At 37.5% G+C, this 21,869-nt stretch overlaps 3 protein-coding genes and 1 pseudogene across 4 annotated transcripts; 2 read left to right on the forward strand and 2 right to left on the reverse strand.

Moving 5' to 3' along the window:
* The first annotated feature begins 643 nt into the window (after window positions 1-643).
* Window positions 644-3,116, forward strand: LOC143556089 (putative receptor protein kinase ZmPK1). The gene has a single exon (XM_077045514.1). It carries the CDS (start codon window positions 658-660, stop codon window positions 3,040-3,042), a length of 2,385 nt encoding a protein of 794 aa, XP_076901629.1. The 5' UTR covers window positions 644-657; the 3' UTR covers window positions 3,043-3,116.
* Window positions 3,117-10,030: 6,914 nt separating this feature from the next.
* On the reverse strand, window positions 10,031-10,649 carry LOC143556066 (uncharacterized). The gene is made up of 2 exons (XM_077045494.1): window positions 10,522-10,649; window positions 10,031-10,408 (listed from the first exon to the last, which is right to left on the reverse strand). Exons 1-2 carry the CDS (start codon window positions 10,643-10,645, stop codon window positions 10,065-10,067), a joined length of 468 nt encoding a protein of 155 aa, XP_076901609.1. The 5' UTR covers window positions 10,646-10,649; the 3' UTR covers window positions 10,031-10,064.
* Window positions 10,650-12,748: 2,099 nt separating this feature from the next.
* On the forward strand, window positions 12,749-16,233 carry LOC143556078 (AMP deaminase-like). The gene is made up of 15 exons (XM_077045505.1): window positions 12,749-12,803; window positions 13,059-13,204; window positions 13,289-13,575; window positions 13,676-13,818; window positions 13,904-13,965; window positions 14,195-14,308; window positions 14,403-14,543; window positions 14,628-14,780; window positions 14,866-14,919; window positions 14,998-15,108; window positions 15,194-15,367; window positions 15,458-15,538; window positions 15,617-15,715; window positions 15,790-15,880; window positions 15,990-16,233. The coding sequence occupies exons 1-14, from the start codon at window positions 12,749-12,751 to the stop codon at window positions 15,856-15,858; spliced, it is 1,689 nt and encodes a 562-aa protein (XP_076901620.1). The 3' UTR covers window positions 15,859-15,880; window positions 15,990-16,233.
* Window positions 16,234-17,033: 800 nt separating this feature from the next.
* On the reverse strand, window positions 17,034-20,386 carry LOC143556090 (protein trichome birefringence-like 3; annotated as a pseudogene). Its single transcript, XR_013139313.1, has 5 exons — window positions 20,044-20,386; window positions 19,720-19,969; window positions 18,289-18,460; window positions 18,011-18,210; window positions 17,034-17,717 (listed from the first exon to the last, which is right to left on the reverse strand). The product of XR_013139313.1 is annotated as a protein trichome birefringence-like 3 (transcript).
* Between the last annotated feature and the right edge of the window lie 1,483 nt (window positions 20,387-21,869).

A 21,869-nucleotide genomic window follows, 5' to 3' on the forward strand; every position in this document is an offset into this window, starting at 1 on the left:
GTTTGGAAATGCTTATGTTGTGAGAGGAAAAGTTCCATAAGTTATACTTTTATAACTTATTAACTTAATGAAAAATTAAAAGTAACTAAAATAAGGAATCTCAAACACCCCTTATATCTATTTATTTATATTATAAAAGAGTTGCTGACTTCTATGGGATCTCCTAGTCTACGTCCACACCATGTGAGATACAAGCGAACGCATAATAAACTTCTTTATGATATTTTTTCTTAACAAACTAAGTTTTTATATAAATAAAAAGACGGTTATAAAACTCTACTTTTAACATAAAGTGTCATTTGCGTAGGAGTGGCAGTGTTTGATAACAAAAGTAAGACGTTAGTTCTTGTTCCGGTATATATATTTGATTGATTGATATGACATAAGTGGAAGACTTTGAAATTGAGACGCCACTTGACATGGACATGCTTGGAAATTTCCTTTTGCACTACCACAAAACTTACTTCAAAGTCGTACTATTCCATCTACCAACCTAATTTAATTATTTTTCAACAACATGATCTCATTATACTAACTAGAAGGATTTTCAATTCTCTTTTTATTAATCAAAGAATTGCATAAGAAGTCATTGATTAATATTATTATATATATAATAATAAACCATAGTCGGCGAGGCCATATCTTGAGAATCATTTCATGGAGGCGTCAATGTTTCATCCTCTTCTTCTTCTTCTTCTTCTTATAATAATAATATTAATTTCTTCGTCGTCATATGCTGCTGCTGCTTCTTCCTCTTACCCACCGCGCTATAGTTTAACTAGAGGCAAATCTTTATCTGTCCAAAACAATAAAGATGACCTCATAGTTTCACCAAACGCCGTCTTCACAGCCGGTTTTCATCAAACCGGCCAAAATGCTTACGTCTTCGGAATATGGTTCACCCAGAAGCCCGCGTCCGTGGTCTGGATGGCTAACCGAGACGAACCCGTTAACGGCAAGAAATCGAAGCTATCCTTGCAGAAAGATGGCAACCTTGTTCTCATAGATGCCGGTCAACACGTCATCTGGTCAACAAAGACCCAGTCAAAGTCCTCTTCACTGGAACTGAAACTCAACAACACAGGTAACCTTGTGCTTGTTATTCAACATGAACAACATGTTCTTTGGCAAAGCTTTGATTACCCAACAGATACCCTTCTTCCAAACCAACTGTTTACTAGAAACACACAGCTTGTTTCTTCTAGAAGCTCTACTAACCGTTCTTCCGGTTATTATAAGCTGATTTTCGATCACGATAGTATCCTTCGGCTTATCTATGACAACCTAGAAACAACCTCCAATTACTGGCCTGATCCGAGGAAAAGAACGTACTACGCGGGTAGATTCGAGTACATCGATACTCGGACTGCTCAGCTTGATTCTTATGGTATGTTCAACTCAACCGACGGTTTCAGTTTCACGACAACTGATTATGGGCAGCTGGGCCCGCAAAGAATGATGCGGTTAGACACGGACGGTAATGTCAGAGCGTATACCCTGCTGCAGGCTGAGGCTGGAATTGGAATGAAATGGGAGGTGACATGGCAGGCGATTTCTCAGATTTGTAGGATTGATGGTACGTGTGGACCCAACAGTCTATGTACATATTCTAGATATGGGCGGATATGCACTTGTTTGCATGGGTTCAAGATGGTTCATTCTCAAGATTGGAGTGCCGGGTGTGAACCCGATCAATCTATGGATTGCAATAAGCTGGAAGATGGCGGTTGTGATTTCATTGCGCTTCCATACACAGAGTTCTACGGGTATGATATCCGTTTCCATGTCAACACGACTCTTGATGCATGCATGAAGGATTGTTTACATGATAACAATTGCAGAGGCTTTAATTTTGCATATTTAAGTGACAAGGGATTCTTCTGTTTCTTGAAGTCTTCTTTGCATAACGGGTATCAGAACGGGGTTTACGGTACCATCTATATCAAGTTTCCCACAAGGCTAGCATCCTCTTTTAATAATAGGAAAGCCGTCGGGCGGACAAGCTTCACCTGCCCACGACCACCTATCGTGACGCAACTGGCACGGCCGTATGAGAAAATAAACAACACGAGGCCACTTGGATTCATGTTAGTGGTCGGGTGCACCATCGGGTTCATAGAAATTGTGTGTATATTGTTTTTCTGGTATTGTACTAGTAAGCACTCGTCTACAAGCGATCAGATGTACTTTCCTGCTTCAACCGGGTTTAGGAAATTTACTTATCATGAGCTGAAGAAGGCGTCGTGTAATTTCAGTGAGGAGATCGGGAAAGGCGGGTCTTCAGTTGTGTATAAAGCACGGTTGAAGGACAACCGGATTGCAGCCATAAAGAAGCTGAAAAACAGTGGCGAACAAGGGGAAGATGAATTTCAGGCTGAAATAAGCACGATCGGGAGAATGAATCACATGAACTTAGTAGAGACATGGGGTTATTGTGCTGAGGGAAAACATAGGCTTGTTGTTTACGAGTATATGGAGAACGGATCGTTAGCCAATAACTTGCGGCTTGGCAAACTAGATTGGGCTACAAGGTTTAAGATTGTGATCGGGACTGCAAAAGGATTGGCGTATTTGCACGAAGAGTGTTTGGAATGGGTTCTGCATTGTGACGTGAAGCCGCATAACATATTGTTGGATGGTAGTTACAACCCGAAGGTGGGTGATTTCGGCCTGTCGAAGCGGTGGGACCGAGGCGGGAGCGACCAATGGAAGTTTTCGGTGATGAGGGGGACCCGGGGATACATGGCTCCAGAGTGGGTGCTGAATCTTGCGATCACTTCAAAAGTGGATGTGTATAGCTATGGGGTGGTGGTGTTGGAGATGATAACCGGAAGGGGTCCGGGTGATGGCAGCCGGTTGATTGATTGGGTGAGGGGTCGGTGGGCTGCGAATGAGGGGGATGTTATAGATGGTTCAGTAAGAGGTGAGTATGATCCGGTGATGATGGAAAACCTGGTGCGAATTGCGTTGCAGTGTACTGAGGAAGATAGTGAGGCAAGGCCTACAATGAGCAATGTTGTTAATATGCTCCTTGAGATGTAGTAACTAACTAATTAATTACTTATTTTATGGAAGGCAATGCTCTGTTGGGCAAATATGTTTAGAGGTGTGTGTGGGCTACGATTCATTAGGCTATTTTGGAATTTTCTAATTTAACTATAACTAAATTAGGATAACCGATAACAATCTCCATTTAAACTTGTGAGAACCAATATTTTCCTAATTCTTGACCCTTTGAGAGACCAACAATCTTCCAAGTACCTTTGAATATATAAAGTTTTTTCAAAAAAACATTTTGTTCTTAATATATAAGCATGCCAAATGGATCGGTTTGGGCGGGTCAGAACATGTTTTAAGCAAATTGAATTAATTGGGGTTAATTCCGGTCATCTTTAAAACATACCAGTTTGATTAGGATCTAAAAGAATTTGGTTAGACTATAGTCATATTAAAATGACTCATTCTAGGTAGGAAAAAAACTACCTACATATCTCCATCCCTAGTCCCACCCCTATTGGTGTTTCGACATTGTTTAGGCCGGATGTCGTGGGTTGCCGTCACCCTCCATAGTACTCCTATGGCGCTTGGATTGTCACCCCCAGGGTGCCGTGGAAGTATTTTTGAGCTAGGGAACGATGTGTATAACGCCTTTAACTCATCTGTGACATTCGTCAAATTTGAGTCTCGAGTTATATTCGTATTTTAAAGTTTTATTTTGTAAAACCGCTCAAACATTTTTAGAACCTTAATTTATTTATTATATAATATTATTATGGACCTCGATTATCAATAAATCGATGTTATTATAGAGTTGTTAAGAAAACATAAGGGGTCCAAACCGATTTTTCGTAAAGTTACGAGTTTTAAGAAACTTTAAACTCAATTTAAACTTGTTTGAAACTTGAGGGGTTATTTTTGAAAATATATATACATATATATATAAAAGAAACCCTAAACCTAACTATAACAACACAAACAAACACCTACCAGCCGCCACCATGCCAGTCGCCGTTTTCCAGCGAATCTCCGGCCACCATCTCCGGCAACACCAACCAACACCAGCCAACACCACCTCCACCGCAGCCATCACACTAGCCACCACCCTCTTCCTATCTTTTGATTCCGGCTACGGTCCGGCGACCCGGAACCTCCGGCGACGCCAAACACCTCCGATACACCACCACCGTACCCCCACTGCCTCTCCTTCTCCACCTTCGTAAATCCGTGCGAGCTCTCTCCCTCTACACGTTTTTCCGGTGACCGGAAAACTGGCCACCGGTGTACCGGAGCCTCTCTATCTCCCTCGGCTCTCTCCCTCTCTTTTTTGTCATCTCTCCCCGTCTCTCTTCTCTATCTTCTCTTTTTCGCTGCTTCGTTTTCCGACGCACCTCAGGTGGCCGGAATCGGCTCCGGCGAGCCCTTGTGTTCCTCCTCTCCGGCTTCGAGTTCAGGTATTGAAATGTGGTTGTGACTTTCAGTTTAACTGGTAATTTATCGAGCTAATCGGATCTGGGTTTAAAGTTATTTTGGAAATGATGATGTTAAGTGCAAGGGTTAAGACTATGTTTTTTTTCCTAAATCCTAATTAGATGGTCGTTTAGAGCGGTTAGTTGGTGCATGTGGTTAAGCTTGAGGTCACGGGTTCGATTTCCCACCGTGACCAACTTTGGTTTGTTTCGCTAACAAATTACTTAAGTTAATATCTCTATTTTTATTAACAAGAAGATATTTATTATAAATGTTATCATTATTATTATTAACAAGATTATTAGTATTATTATTGTTATTATTATCTTTTAATAAAACTATTATTATTATCATTATTTTCATAATGATATGTTATTATTAGTATTATAACATATAACTTACTATTATATTTATTTATCACTAATATTATTATGATTATTATTATCATTTTCTTAGAAATATTAAAGCTGTTAATATTATTATTAAAGATCATATTATTATTATTTATTAAAATTATATTTCTTATCATTTATTATTAGCAATAATATTATTATATTTATTTTGTGAACTCGTTTAGAACTCGAACCGACATCAAGAATAGTATCATTATTCACTATCAACATTACTTATTGTTATTACTATTTTTAACAACACTTTTAAATAATATTAAGATCGATATTCCTTAACTATTATTATTAGTATTATACTATAGTAGTATTATTAATAATAGTTATTATTATCTTACATATCCATATATGTATATATATATATATAATATGTATATAAAACATATTTTTAAAGTCATTATTATCTTTACTATCTTTATCATTAGTAACATTATTATAAGCTTTATTACCAATTCATTTTTATAAAAACCGAACCCTAAATTTAAAACCCGTCTTGTTTATATTTAATATTAGTTTAGTTATTTAAAAGTCAAAATAAAATGATATTATTTTTATATTAGTTATCAATTAAGTACGAGTCCCAAATCATTAACAAACTAACCGGTAACCCGATTAATAACCGAACCTCCTCGTTCAATATTTCAAATATAGTTTCATTATGGTTTCAAGTTCATTAATATATATTATATTATTTATTTTAGCTAAGGTGTTTATCGTATCAAGTCGGATCTGTCGTTTACCGTTCAGCTTCATTTACTTATCTATTTATTTCTCGGTTCATCAGTCGAGGTGAGTACTTTCATACCCCTTTTCCCGTCTTTCGTTTTGGGGTGACATTTCATACTTATCAAACTAAATGCTTTAATTACTTGCATCTTAAACCCACAAACGTGATTGTATACCTTACTTGAATAATTGTTCGATTTGGTGTTGTATGCTTATTTGACTATGTGTTTACAGCTTTTGGATGGTGAAACTACCATTTGGCAATGGCAAGGTGTCGTTAACGTATGCTATTAACGATAACTATAAATCCTAGACTACTCGGCATCCCCTTGTAGCTAGGTGGTGCTAATGTAAGCTTATTAGCACTTGTCATAAAATCCTAGACTAATTGCCAATAGCTAGGTGTCGCTAACTTGTTTAGCGATAACTATTTATTCCAGTTTATAGCTCTTATTTATTGTTTTGTATACAAGTTTTATGGATTTTCATACTATACACTTATATGCTCAAACTTATGAATTGCTCACCAACCTTTGTGTTGACAAACTTTATTTTATGAAATGTTACAGGTTTGACTTTTGTTGACTCGAGTGCTTGACGGAAAACGTTACCAAGACCTTTAGGATATTAGCAAAAAGAACAATATAATTATTACTTGTATTCAGTTTGTTTGTGTAGACGAGAAGTGTTGTTTATCGATTTGTTGAAATAAAATGAGTTAAATGAATATTGTCACTTTAAATAGTGTCTTGTGTATTTGTCCAATCACGTTGCAACCCGGCATGTTCCGCCTTTGGTCGGGGTGTGACATCATCATTTCAGATTTTTTTGTTCCGGCCAATAAGAGTGGGGTGGGGGCGTAATTCTCTTCTTATTTAAGAATGATCCTGGTGCTCTTAACTTCATAAGAATCGATAAAAAAGTATTCTCTTTGATCATTTCTATTGCTTTCGTACTCTTTTACTTTTGCTTCTAATCTGTATCACTAATCAACATCATAATCGATCATAGAATCAAGAACAACCAAAAACCCCTAAGTTAACTTAATGTTTAATCAATTTTCAATAAAACCTAAATCTAGGGTGAAGAGGTATGTACCCGCCTCAACACCGAGCAAGGCGGGTCAACCCACAAGATAAAGACATTATGGAGGCACAAAGCCAAAACCTATGCGCATGGCGCATACAAAACATGCTCAGGCATCATATGCCCAGGCACACATATGCTCGCGCATCGCATATGCGCGCGGCGCATCAACGCGCGGCGCATATCACATGCCCGTGCATATCACATCTGCCCAGGCACACATATGCGCGCAACGCATCAGCGCGTGGCGCATATCACATGCTCGTGCATATCACATCTGCGCATGAAATATCTGCGCGTGAGAATAAAGAGAAGACCTCGCGCATCCTCAGGGTGGGCGCATATCATACGTGCACATAATCAACCTCGTCCTTATCCAAATCAGGATTAGGGCAACCTTGATTGTGCACATCAGACAACCTTCCAGAAGGCATCTTTTTAAGGAGAAAGAATATGCTGATGTTGACAGCTGCCAAATGAAAGGTCGACAACTCAGCATGACACATGTGTTACCACGTGATTACAACCAACGAGAAAGCGCCAAGTGTCCCAGAGGACACGTGGCGCAGTGCGATTGGAGGAGGCCAACGAGGTTGAGCCCAATCAGTGGAAATCCTAGCATTATAAATACAGCATCAACTCCACTTTGATGACACATTCATACTCAATCATTGACAGTTACAGGCAGTGATATTCACATTCAATCATATTGAATTGACTCACAGTCAGTTACATAAAAACACAGTCTCACAATCAGAGGGTATTGAGCTATTAAGCAATACTCTTGAGATTCCCTTACACACATTATCATCTTCTCCACAATATACTGATTCTCACGCCGGAGGGTTACCCCAAAGAGGACCCCTCTGTCCCTTTCTGAGGGGTAAGTAACGGCGCTGTTCATTTTGTAGGTGGAAGAACACAGATCCAGAAGAACCATCGGTGAAATAGCATAATCACACCCGAGGAAAGTAGATCTGCTACCAGGATTAGGGTATGTACCCGCCTTAGGGTGTGGTTACGTCCACTTGCCCTCTGACTGGTGGGCTGTACGGCATGTGCAGATCCGGATCGGCTCTGGCTCCAGGCGCCATGTTCACAGGCGCGCGGAGTTGTGAGCCTCCTGCATGAGTATCCCGCGTCTTCCGCTGATGTTGACAGCTGCCAAATGAAAGGTCGACAACTCAGCATGACACATGTGTTACCACGTGATTACAACCAACGAGAAAGCGCCAGGTGTCCCAGAGGACACGTGGCGCAGTGCGATTGGAGGAGGCCAACGAGGTTGAGCCCAATCAGTGGAAATCCTAGCATTATAAATACAGCATCAACTCCACTTTGATGACACATTCATACTCAATCATTGACAGTTACAGGCAGTGATATTCACATTCAATCATATTGAATTGACTCACAGTCAGTTACATAAAAACACAGTCTCACAATCAGAGGGTATTGAGCTATTAAGCAATACTCTTGAGATTCCCTTACACACATTATCATCTTCTCCACAATATACTGATTCTCACGCCGGAGGGTTACCCCAAAGAGGACCCCTCTGTCCCTTTCTGAGGGGTAAGTAACGGCGCTGTTCATTTTGTAGGTGGAAGAACACAGATCCAGAAGAACCATCGGTGAAATAGCATAATCACGCCCGAGGAAAGTAGATCTGCTACCAGCGAGTAGATCCACGTTTCTTCATAGGGCTTGTAGGATGAAAACACACACCTTTTAAGCTTTTCTTTCAACAAGGATGATGTATATAATACAAGTTATTGATCATAACTTGAATTATGTTAAGAAATCAACTCCATTCATCCTTCTCTTTTATTCCAGTCGTCCCTCCAGATTTAGGAGGGAATTAATCCCTCCAGATTTAGGTAACTTAATAAATAAGGCAGAACTAGTCCCTCCAGATTTAGGTAACCTGTAAATAATATTTGAAGTTGTCACTTTACTTAATTCAACTAAACATTTATTATTAAACCGTTAACTGGCTCCCGAACTCACTAATAAGACGTTTTGTGAATCAATTACAAATAAATATTCATGTAAAAAAATCTTTTTAAATAATTTATTAATTTCATAACGTCTTCCGCTTAAAATATTTATTTACCAATGGGATGTTACATTTAAATAATAAATAATATGTGCCCATGCTCCCGAGCAATGTTGTTGAAACCGGACCAGACTGGCCGGTCAAACCGGTCCGACCGGAATTCGGTCGGACCTACCGGTCCGGTTCACATAGTTTGCTCGGCTGACAGGGAAAACCGGAAAACCGGAACGATTGAACCGGTTTTCTAAGAAAAAAAATATTTTCGTTTTGAAAAAATCATTTTTAAGCTTGTTTCGTTCGGTGTCTGGTCCGGTTATGAAAACATTGCTCCCGAGCACCGATTTAATTAATGTTATCTTGCCTCCCGTAGACAAATCTATTTTTTGATGAAATAAATTTAGCATACTAATTGTATAATTAGTACTTGAATTTCGTTTGTATTTAATCAAACTCTACGTGTATATTAGACACAATAATTTGATGGATTTGATACTCATTCCTTCAAATGAGGCGACGTTTGATTTCGAGACGTTTGATTTCGAAACAGTACATTGCTGCGAAATTGGAAGTGAAGAAGCAGTTGACAAGTCAAAGGTTCACACCTCAAAACACCACCATCGACCCAACAGGCAATCAGGCATTCTCAATAATAGGTAATTAAATACACATGTAGTAGTATAGTACAGATTATTGAAGTTTGGTTTGATTTTTTTACCCTGAATACAAATTAATGATCTATGAAATAGCTATATATGTTGGGTTCAAGTTCACAGTAACATGAAAGCTCTCAAGCACCTGTAAACCCACTTCGATATTGGGCATATCTGTTAAAAAGTAGAGATTTCCCAAAGTAAAATCAAAATCTACTTATAGCCATGAAAGAAACAAGCATTAGCATACTATGTAAAATGAATAAACCATAAAGTTCTTTTTATGATGTTAGTGCTTTTATATAAATATTATCATGCCCGTAAAACCCTATAAAACCCAACCAAAATACGATGCACGTGTTGTTTTTGAAAATAAAAAATGATTAAAGAACAGCGACTCCAAGAGCTTGCAACTAGGCTAAGCTAATTGCTTGATCAAACTAGTTAATTTACAAATACGACTAATTAATAAAGCCACCAAGCATGCATATATATCCGATATTCATATAACAAAGGTACAGTCTACTGCCACCGCAAAAAAGAACATCCGGCAAAAGACAAAAACATTCAAAAGACATAACCACGTACTACGTACCTAGATACCAAACTAGCATACATGCATATATATATATATGTTACAACTGATCATTATATATTGCTTGAGATGGATCAGGTGTTGGTTCGATACTTGGATTCATCTATCTCGATACCTTCTTCCTCAACACGTTCTTGACTGGACTTGTCGGTGGTGCTTAGACCACCTTTGCGTCCCATCTCCGTATAGCCTTCAGTTCCCATCTGTTCCTTACGAGCCTCACCACCTTTGCTGCCCATCTCTTTGTACCCTTCAGTCCCAAGCTGCTCTTTCCGAGCCTCACCGCCCTTGCTGCCCATCTCTTTGTACCCCTCAGTCCCAAGCTGCTCCTTCCGTGTCTGACCGCCTTTGCTGCCCATCTCCTGGTACCCCTCGGTCCCAAGCTGTTCTTTTCGAGTCTGACCGCCTTTGCTCCTTCCTAATATATAAAATAATAATGAGATAATTGAAAACAACATATACGTACGTCAGAATGCATGTCATGTCATGTAATTACATCATTCATTTCTTAGATTGAATGGAAATAATTACCTTCAGCAAGGTGCTCTTGAGCTTCTAGGCTTTTGCCCCCGGTGCCGCCGGGAACGACGGTTTCGCCTTGTTGGGCCTTAACATCCAATCCCGACCTCTTCTCTTGATCTTGAGCTGATGCCATGTTTGTGTTTTGGGTTTTAGAGTTCAGGGTGGTGTTGTATTTATAAGTGAACGTGTAGGTGTGACTCGTAAGACTAATAGGTATAATGACGCGGCAAAAGAGGAAACGGTTGGGCTGTTAGATAACGACACGCACTTGATTACTCACTATCTACCGCTAGTAGAAATTTTTTACTTTTTGATCATCACTTTCTTTATATTTTATTTATTTATTATTATTAATTGGAAATATATGTCATTAGTTAGTCTACACTTTATCAGATTCTATGTTTGGTAAAGAGCTTTCAAGATATTCTAGCTTCAAATTTTTAAGAAAAAACGTATATTCAATAGAAAGCCTTATTTGGTTGAAGTAAATTGAAGTTTTTAGGTTAGTAGAAAAAACTTCATATATGAACGCCCTCACTGGTATCGTTTCAAAAAGCTACAAGATTTTAGTAAACTTGTACAACTATGGTACTTGAACTTCCATAAGCTTTTGTTGATTTATATAATACTTACATATTTATCTCGTATTCAAAACCAATTACTTCCACAACTTTTTAAGAGGGCCGTTACATATTCACATGTATTATTTTCTTAAAAGTATACATCTTAAAAACGAGTATTTTATCCTCTTTAATTTGAGTATGGTATTGTTATACCTTTTTGAAAAATTAACATATTAAGTGATTATCGGTTAGGATCAGCAACATGTCGAGTCAGGCAAGCTCGGGTCATGTGTAAGACCAAATTAGGGTCAGAACGATTCGATACAAAAAGGGTTAATTTAGTTCGGTTCGTGTCACTACAATTTTGAGTTGAAAGAGGTCAGGTCATAACATGTTTCTCATTAGAATAGTGTCGGGTCGGAACATGATTCAGATCAAAACATGTTGGTATAAAAAATTATCTATTTGAAATTACTATATATTTTAGTTTTGTTTCTTAATTTTTGCTACCGGTTACACACGGTGTACTGCCTTTGCACGAATTACACGTCTACATTCAGCTTATGTGTGCATTGTCATCAAGTAAATCATGTACCAACATTGATTATGTGGTTGATGTCAGGTTGCACGCCCACCCAACCGCATCGTGCATACATTCAACCAGTTTTATTAAAAGCTTCAACTACTCTGTCAAATACCTAAATATATCTATAAAACTACAGCTACCGGTTACAGCTTTCAGCCACCAGCTAGTTTTGCCAATACCCCATGTGTACTTAAAATGCCAAATCCCCGTGCATTTTATGTCATATAATGTTCAGTTAGCATTTCAAAGTTTTACGAAAATCAGGTTCAACACTCTGCAACATCATTGTTAAATCATTTTTTTCTTTTTTCTTTTTCCAAAATTTTTAATTAAAGCTAAACAAATAATATTTCACGAATTAAATAAAAATTACCTTAAAACTAAAAAACTACTCGTTTCCATCATCACCCTTGTCCTCGTCTTCGTTAGCATCGTCGCCCTCGTCTTCATCTTAACTTTTTTTTTTTCATACCGAAACGAACAAGACATTTCCAATGTGATACCTTCAGTAACATTTTATCACCTACCTAAAATTCCAACGACTTTCAAGTAATGTTGGCATAACTTTTCTGTCTATCCCTAGCCGCCTTCACGAATTTGTAATGCCTTATAAGCCAATTTTTGATCACTCATGGTCTGTTAGTTTAAAATATTTATTTATTATAGATTATTATTATGATTATTATTATTATTATGTGTGTCCAGTGTATCAATAAATAAGCAAGGAGTGAGACAGGTGTAAGGACTACCCATCGAATCGCATAATCCCCCTGTTTTATACTTATTCTTCTTCTTCTACTTGTCACCCACACCCCCTCGTATAAATACTCAGTTTACAATTACAAACCCCCCATCTCTCTCCCTCTCTCAGTAGGGTTTATAGTCAGTCAGTCCCCTGTTGCTGCTGTTTGAACACACCATTAATAAAATAAAATGGATGACGGTTATGCGTTGCATCTGGCTGTGGCGGCACTGTTCGGAGCGTCGTTCGTGGCCGTATCACATGCACCGTAAAACCCTAGATCAATTGGCCAAAATTATTGAGAGACAAGACCATCTACTACTCAAAAACAACAACAGCACAACAATGACGTCACGCCTGCTGATGCTATTCCGCTTGGATTGCCCCACGCTTCCGATAGGTAACATAACCTCATTCTTTCTCTCTTTGCATTATTATAAACCTAATCATAATCATTCAATCAATTGATGAATTTATCTCTGGATTTGTATCATTCTATCTTCCTGTTGCAGCAGCTATCCATTTTAATTAATTTCTTCTTATTTATACTTGAAATCAGGATTGTTTTATTTATCTAGGGCTTCTTATTCTTATCATCTTCACAACCACATTCATTTATCTGTCTAATTCATGATATTATTCTATTCTATTCTAGCAGAGAATGGGGGGCCAACCAAGATAACAACAGGAGGAGGAGGAGGAGGACATCCACCACCTTCTCCAACTGCTCTTCAAGAAGAAGAAGAAGAAGACAACACTACTAATCTAGACACAACTTACCTTCACTCCAATGGAAATCATGTATCTAACCTTTTCATTCACTCACTCACCATTAATTAACATCTGTCGTCTTTTCTTTAACATACATACTTCTTTCAAAACCAGGTACCAGAACATGTCATTCCAAATGGAAATGGAGGAGATCCTGCGTCTAGCATGATACGCTCTCATAGTGTATCTGGAGACCTCCATGGTGTTCAACCCGACCCTGTTGCTGCTGATATTCTTAGAAAAGAACCAGAGCATGAAACCTTTGTACGCCTCAACATTACTCCATCTGGTACTTATCTATCAAATCAATCAGCCCCCTCTCTGTTTTTTCAGGTTGTAATATTTCGTGATGGTACATATCTGACCTTAAAAGAGGTCTTTGAGAGCTTGGATTTAACTGGGTAACCTAATTATATATTTGTATCTTTTACTTTATCTGCGTATATTCTCCTGCCTTGATGACAGCTTGTCACTTAGCTGATGATAATTGTTTTGATGCAGGTATGACCTGAATGTTGATTTATTAGACGTGCATGCAGACAAGAGCACTTTTCATCGTTTTGATAAATTCAATCTGAAATACAACCCCTGTGGTCAGAGTAGGCTTCGGGAGATTTTCTTAAAACAAGATAATCTGATTCAGGGTAAGCTTTACTAATTTGAATTTGAATGGGATGTGTGGGCCTTATGTATTAGTTGTTGACTCATGCTTACTTACCATATTTTCAGGTCGTTTCCTTGCTGAGCTGACAAAACAAGTCTTTGCAGATATTGATGCGAGTAAATATCAAGTGAGTTTTGACTTGTAAAATTTTAAAATGTCTATATATTGCCCGTGTGTTATTACATTCCTCTTCCATTCAAATTGTGTTTTCCATTCTTTCTAGAACGATGCATAAAAGGGCGCCAATGCATGCAATAAACAGTTGTTTCCTAACTTGCTGACTTTAGTGACAAAGTTGGCAAATTTTTTATCCTGCTACAAATGTGATTAATATCTAATTCTATGTTCCTTGATAGATGGCTGAATACAGAATATCTATATACGGAAGGAAGCAAAGTGAGTGGGACAACTTGGCAAGTTGGATCGTGAATAACGAATTGTACAGTGAGAATGTTGTCTGGTTGATTCAGGTACAAAAGTTTAACCAGCCTCATTAGTTATAAGGTATGCATTGATGATTAGTTTTCATACTAATATCTCTGTGCTGACTTGTCGACCTCCTAGCTTCCCCGGCTATACAATATATACAAGGAGATGGGCATAGTTACATCTTTTCAGACCATTTTGGATAATATCTTCTTACCTCTTTTCGAGGTCACTGTGGACCCTGACTCACATCCTCAGTTGCATGTTTTCTTAAAACAGGTACGACTCATGTTTTATAGTTTCATTATTTTAACTATTCTAGGTGTTAATGTGTTATAATTTCAAATTGTTTTATAATTACAGGTCGTGGGATTGGATTTGGTGGATGATGAAAGCAAGCCAGAAAGGCGTCCCACCAAGCACATGCCGACACCCGCTCAATGGACAAATATATTCAATCCCGCTTTCTCATACTACGTTTATTATTGTTATGCAAATCTCTATACCTTAAATAAGGTGTGTGCATGAAATATGAATTAAATTAACTTTTTTAATTATTCATACATGTGTTAAATGTTAATAATCTTCAACTTCATTTCAGCTTCGTGAATCAAAGGGCATGACAACCATCAGATTCCGTCCTCATTGTGGGGAGGTAAAGTATTAATATTGCGTATGGAGTATCATAGCAGGCTGTTAAGTTAACTTGTTAGTTGACTGTTTACTGTTACAGGCGGGTGACATTGACCATTTAGCTGCTTCATTTCTTACAACTCATAATATTGCACATGGAATTAATCTCAGAAAATCTTCTGTTCTACAATATCTTTACTACCTTGCTCAGGTAACAGAAACATTATATTGTTTTTAGTAATAAATAAATAATGTAACTTTATGATTACTAAAAGTCTGTATTATGTCGTTGACAGATTGGTCTTGCAATGTCTCCATTAAGCAACAACTCGTTATTTTTGGATTATCATCGCAACCCGTTTCCATTGTTTTTTCTACGAGGCCTTAACGTGTCACTATCCACCGACGATCCTTTGCAAATCCACCTCACAAAGGAACCGTTGGTGGAAGAATACAGTATTGCTGCTTCTGTAAGCATTCTTGCTTGTTATTATTATTATTGTTATTGTTATTGTTATTATTATTATTTGGGCTTTAAATTATATTGGATTTGATTATAGGTTTGGAAGTTGAGTTCATGTGATCTTTGTGAGATTGCCCGGAATTCAGTATATCAATCTGGTTTCTCACATGTTTTGAAGGTAATATTATTTTCCACAGCAGTTTTTTTAGAAGTTTGAATTAATATTTTCTTAATTCTTAGTAATTATAATATGCAGTCTCACTGGATTGGCCCGCAATACTTCAAGAGAGGACCAGATGGAAATGATATTCACAAGACAAATGTTCCCCATATCCGACTTGAATTCAGAGATGTGGTTTGTACCTCAGTTTTTCTTCCTAATGAGTTATGAAATGATTTGAATATCACACATTTGGTTTGGTGATGCAGATCTGGAAAGAGGAGATGCAGCAGGTGTATCTGGGGAAGGCCCATTTCCCTGAATACATTGAGGCCTAATTCCCCATCCTGGGACCTGGAGGTATGTATCATATGCTTTGACAAATGTTAGTCTACTGATAATCTAATAATTTCATTTTCTTTTTCCAAATCTTCATCTTGTTAACATGTGTCTGTCTGCGCATTTTCAGCGGTAACGTGCTGATGAAAAGCTCAAGGATGGGCTAAGAATATATATACTCTACAAGTCGGTTCATGAAAAACACAGATAGAGCGGAGAGAGGTTTTTTGGTTGAAACCAGCAGCTGATAATGAGCGGAGGCTGCAACAGATGAGGAATAAGTATTTTGTTTCAAGTTTTGAAATGCAGTTAGTTAATATGTTGCATTGTTATGAGCAAGCTAGCTAGCTGTGATTTTATATTATAAACATTTTCATTTTGACGTTATTTTACTAATCTCGTGAAAATAACGTCAAAAGTGAAATTGCACTAATTTTGACGTTATTTTACTAATCTCGTGAAAATAACGTTAAAAGTGACGGACGGTTAATCAGGCATCATGTAGTGGCGTTGATAGCTGAAAGATAAGGGTACATGCACCGATCAGCCGGTGTCCCGATGATTGAGTGCTATGTGCCTTATGTCCAAGGCTTGATGCAAAACTACTATCGAGCCCGGGGTCTCACCGGAAGCAGCCTCTCTATCCCTATGGGGTAGAGGTAAGGCTGCCTACATCTTACCCTCCTCAGACCCTACCATAGCTTTGCTATTGGTGGGATATACTGAGTACGATGATGATGATGATGATGATGATGATGATGATTTTCATTTTATAAACCTATTTTCACTGTGGTTCATCAAACAAGTAGAGGATAGTCTCTATTTTCTCATTATAAACCTCACTAAGAGTTCAAATTTTATATATTTATGATATTTACTTATAGATTTGGCAAGGGTGTTTTTATTATAACTAAAGGAGGAATTGCTTTCATAAAAGTAGACAAGCCTAACCAACTCATTACCCACAAAACATTGATTATGCTTTGTTTGGTAAACAAAACAAGTAGATATAATTTATTATCATATCATACACCTTTTTTGTTATTTTATATAAACTTCCTAGTGGTCAGCTCTATTCCATATGTGTACCCTTTCTACAAACTCTCATTCTGTTCTGTTCTATTCTGTTATATTTAGTTTTAACTTTAGTTAATTGATATGGGAAAAATCAAACTAAGATTTCATGATGAAATAAAAGAACAATGTAACATAAGCACATTTACAGTTAATTCTTTTGACTCACTAACAAGATCGGCCCAATTCCAACCTATGCAAATATTAAATCCAAAAAGGTAAAAACATTTGCTGTCATGCAGTCTTAACAGGTGAAAATTTTCAATTGCGACTCACCTGCTTTTCTTACTTTTACAAGGATGCAAGAAATATCTGATTCCAAGTATCGGGAACTCCCGGCAAACACCAATGTATGCAATCTGCAAATTTTAACGGATCGGCCTTTTCCTCATCGGTCAACAATTTTCCTCCGAGTTCTGTCCAAACGGATGAATGGGCGTCCACTCTGTATTCTGATAACTGTGTTATGTTGATCAAAGTTACTGGAGTCTTCATCTTCCCCATGACACTGCTCACTACACTCATCATCCTCTTGTCTGATCCACTTCCCCAATGCCCTTTCTTCTTCACGGGCTCGGTTTCATTGTAGCATTTTATCCCACCTTTGTTGTCCCAATCCGCGCTCCTTTGATGAGTAGGCGACATGGTGGTGAAGAAAACGCGTGTTTTGTTTTGATCAATGTTTGAGTCGATCCAGTTTGCCCATGTCCTTAAAGCTATTCTATAGGAAACCGGAGCCTCTAGTTCTTCATAACCATCTTCACCATTAGCAAACGAACCTCATCTAATACAAACAAACAAAATTTAAAAAAGATAAAGCAAAATATTATGTGTTTATAGGTGGTGTAGAAATCATCCGAAGCTGTAGGTGATTATCGGAAGTGATTGTAAAAGTAATTAAGCACCGGACTTTGAACAAAGTGGTGGTCATTACATGGGGAGCAACTTACACGTTTTATAAAATCATTAAACATGATGAAAGTCGCTCCCCTGCAATAACTACAATTACTTTCGGAAATCACCTATAGATAAACAATTAGGATGATATTTAATAAATAAAAGAAATAAACAAATTACAGTGATTTGAGCTTGTAACCGGTCATCCACCAAACATAGGTGTTGAAAAGAAGCACATCAACTCCTGTCCAGTGTTTGGCATGTTTCTCTATGGAGTCCACTTTCACTATCCTCTTCTTTGGATCTCCTATTATTTTTAAATCTGTGTTTGACTCTATTAGAAACGGTGCCCAATAAAACTCAATAGTCGCGTTGTGATCCTGTAAGTTCATAGCAACCGTTAACATTTGACACGCATGGTTGTTTTAAGCTTAATAAAAGGAATTCATTAATAATACCTTTATTCTGAAGACAGAACGAACTTTTCCTCGACGCATTGATTTCTGATCTTTGGGTATGAGGAATTCGACCAAACAAACGAAAGATTGCCATTGGCCTCTTTGTAACGAGTCTCCTATGAACATGACCCTCTTTCCTCGTATTTTGTTAAGTGCAAGTCTTGCATCAAATCTATAATAATAATAATAAGAGTTAAATGTCATTTTAGCACCTGTGGTTGGCTAACAACGCAACTTTAGTATCTATTCTTTATTTTATGCAATTGGCTACCTTAGTTTTAAAAAACTTGCATTTTTAGTATCTTTTTTAACCCCGTCAATTTTCATCCGTTAAGTCCAGGGTATTTACGTAATTTCATTATTATTTGTCCTTTTCTTTTATTTTTTCTCCTCTTTTTATATTGAAAATATAATGATAATAATAAGAATATTTATCCTCATCCTCATCCTCATCCACTCATCCATCATCCAGATTCATCCTCAATATACATATTCAAACACTCATCTCCATCTACAAATCTAAGTGTTCTAAAACCCTTTCTCTCATCATCTTCTTCATTCCTCAGTAATAAACAACAACCACTACAACCTCATCTCATCTCACCGGAGAAGACAAATATCCATGACAAAAATACCATTTCCCTCATCATCATCTTCAACAGCCCAGAAGCAATCAACCCCCACAACGTCTGGTTGAATGGGATGTCGTGAGGATGGCTTGTAGGTATCCGGTGGCGGCGGAGATGGGTCTGCCGGAGAAAGAGGCGGAGATGGGTCTGCCGGAGAAATTGACGCTGGGCCCGTTGGGGATTCCGAACACCATTGGTACAGTGGGATGCCGAGGCTGGGTGTGTCGGTGTCGTTGTTGGAGAGGCGGGTTATATGATGCCGAGGCTGGGTGTGTCGATTCCGACCACCATTGTGTTTTGTGAAGAAGAAGAAGGGGATTATATGATGTATAGTATATTCAAATGATGGTTGGCGAACCTGCACATAATTATGATCGATTTTGAGGAATTAATGTTTATTGGAAGTTTAAGGAATTAGGGTTTAAGATGATGAATTGGGGGAAAGAGTTTTAAAGACGGGGAGAGAGAAAAGGAGAAAAAAAGTAAAAAAAAAATATAGTAGTGAAGTTACCAAAATATCCCTCATTTAAATTATGAAATTACGTAAATATCTTGGACTTAACGGATGAAAATTGACGGGGCTAAAAAAGGTATTAAAAATGCAAGTTTTTTAAAACTGAGGTAGCCATTTGCACAAAACAAATAATATGTACTAAAGTTGCGTCGTTGGTCAAACCACATGTACTAAAATGGCACTTAACTCTAATAATAAAATAATAATAATATTATAAAAGCAGTGAGATCAGAAAGAAACCATATATGAATGAGGTTATGAATTCGTACGTATATATATACACATTACCTGGGAAGGATGCAACCATCGAGGTGCCATTCCCATTTACGATAATCAGTATTATTTTTGCCATTCTTAACACACGAGACTTGCCTATCAAGATAGGGGCAAGAAAGGTCGGTGTACAAGGATTCAAATGACGGATTGTAGACCCATTTCCCTTTAGCAACGTTGCATTCATCCGGATCAAACACGAATCTGTCATCTACAATGGACTTAAGTCGACTATCATCTTCCGTAGTAGAGTTTCTATCAACGCCTTTTATTCAAAAAAACAAACAAACCATTGATTCATGTATATACATATATGCATGCATGAGCATGAGGTAGAACTATTTATAATAAATGAAATTACCTGCAGGTTGTTGTATGGAGTTGAAAGACGGGCGCAAGAGGTGGTAGAGAGGAGGTTAGTATAGAATAAAAGAATTACAAAGGCCAATGAAAAGTTAAGCACATAAAGAGAGAGATGAGGTTTTGCAAAGACACCCATCGTCGACTTGTCTGATTAAGTTTCAACTGACTAGACTTTGGCTGGATATATCATATGGTAAGAGTGGAGCTAGCTATTGATTTATAATTTAATTATGTTATTAAAATCAAATGATTGGGATGGAGTAGGAGTGAAGCTATAGCATGTATATATATTTCATAAAGTATAATAGCACACATGCATTTCATTTCAATAAGTAATTGAGTCTCTCTTTTGAGGTCAGATATCTTTATCTTGTGTGACTAGTAACAACAGTTATGATAGCAGATGATGAAATTTTCATATCCAAAGAGCTACGTTCAACCTAACACAACTCTTTCAACATCTAAACAATATATATATATATATATATATATATATATATATATATATATATATATATATATATATATATATATATATATATATATATTAAAACTACTATTATATTAATTGCACAGTGTTTTTACAGAAGTATTTATGAGTGCACGCGGGTTGGTTTTGGCTCAAAGGAAACCGAAACAAAAATTTTGGTTTTTCAGTTTTACAAAACTGATCGGTTTTGCTTTACATATAGGCTCATTTTAATTATAAGATGATTTTCGGTTACATATGGATTTGAAATGTTTGGGTTTGAAAAAGTTATGCATCAACAAGGTCACTGGTGTGATTCGGTTTTGAAACAAGCTGTAACTAAAACTGAATCCTAATTTTTTATTTTCAAGAAAAGAAAAGAAAATTAAAGTGTTGCGGTTCGGTTTTGTTGACTATTTCAGTTCGTTAATCGGTTTTTCTCACCCTTATTTAAGACAATCATTATACTGAATCCTAAGTTTTAAAATAAAAAACTAAACTTAGCTTAGTGTGAGAACACTGTTAGCTTAAAATGTACAAAATATTATTTTAAGTATTTTTAAAACTAGATTTGAATTATTATAATAATATCAATAGCCATAATAATAAAATAGTAAATAAACAGGAAAAAATGATTGTATTTTAATTGTGTAAAATTCATCTCTTACATATATAAGGCTGAGGGGTGTGGGGCGCTAACCGGGGCGCTAGAGCCCCTCCGCTCGCGCCTCGGGGCGCTAACCCCACACCACCGGGGCGCGAGCGGGGCCCGAGCGCGGAAATCCAGGCAGGCGTGAGCCTGGTCGCGGGAGAAGAGAGAGAAAATGGACGTTGGGAATGGAGAAATAGCCGTTGGGACACGGTTAAATTAAAAAATATATATATTTTTTACCTAAATAATACCTCATTTCATCTATAAAATACCCCATTTCACCCATATCAATCACCACAACTTCAAAATAAAACCCAAAATCAACCCATCTTCCCAACTTTTTTTTTTAAAATAATGTCGTCGTACTCGTCTGATTCCGACTCCTCCGAAGAGGATGATTTGCTTCTTCATGTAGGGGGAGTTTTGACCACAACCGTGGTCGATCTCTTGCAAAATCAAGCCCATCAACCTCGACTCCCGAGGGTTAGAGCACCACCTCGTGATCGTGATCGATCGGGTGCTAACGATACTTTGATTAGGCATTATTTTAGCCCTCAACCGGTATATGAGGAGTCGGATTTTCGAACTCGTTTCCGAATGAGCAGACAATTGTTCATGCGTATAGCAAGTGATTTAGAGGCACGGTATCCCTTTTTTCAACAAAGGGAGGATGCTAGGGGT

Source organism: Bidens hawaiensis, unplaced genomic scaffold (genome assembly GCF_021521415.1).
Source record: "Bidens hawaiensis isolate Kalapana, Puna unplaced genomic scaffold, B.hawaiensis_p1.1 tig00018433_1, whole genome shotgun sequence".
Lineage (NCBI taxonomy): Eukaryota > Viridiplantae > Streptophyta > Magnoliopsida > Asterales > Asteraceae > Bidens > Bidens hawaiensis.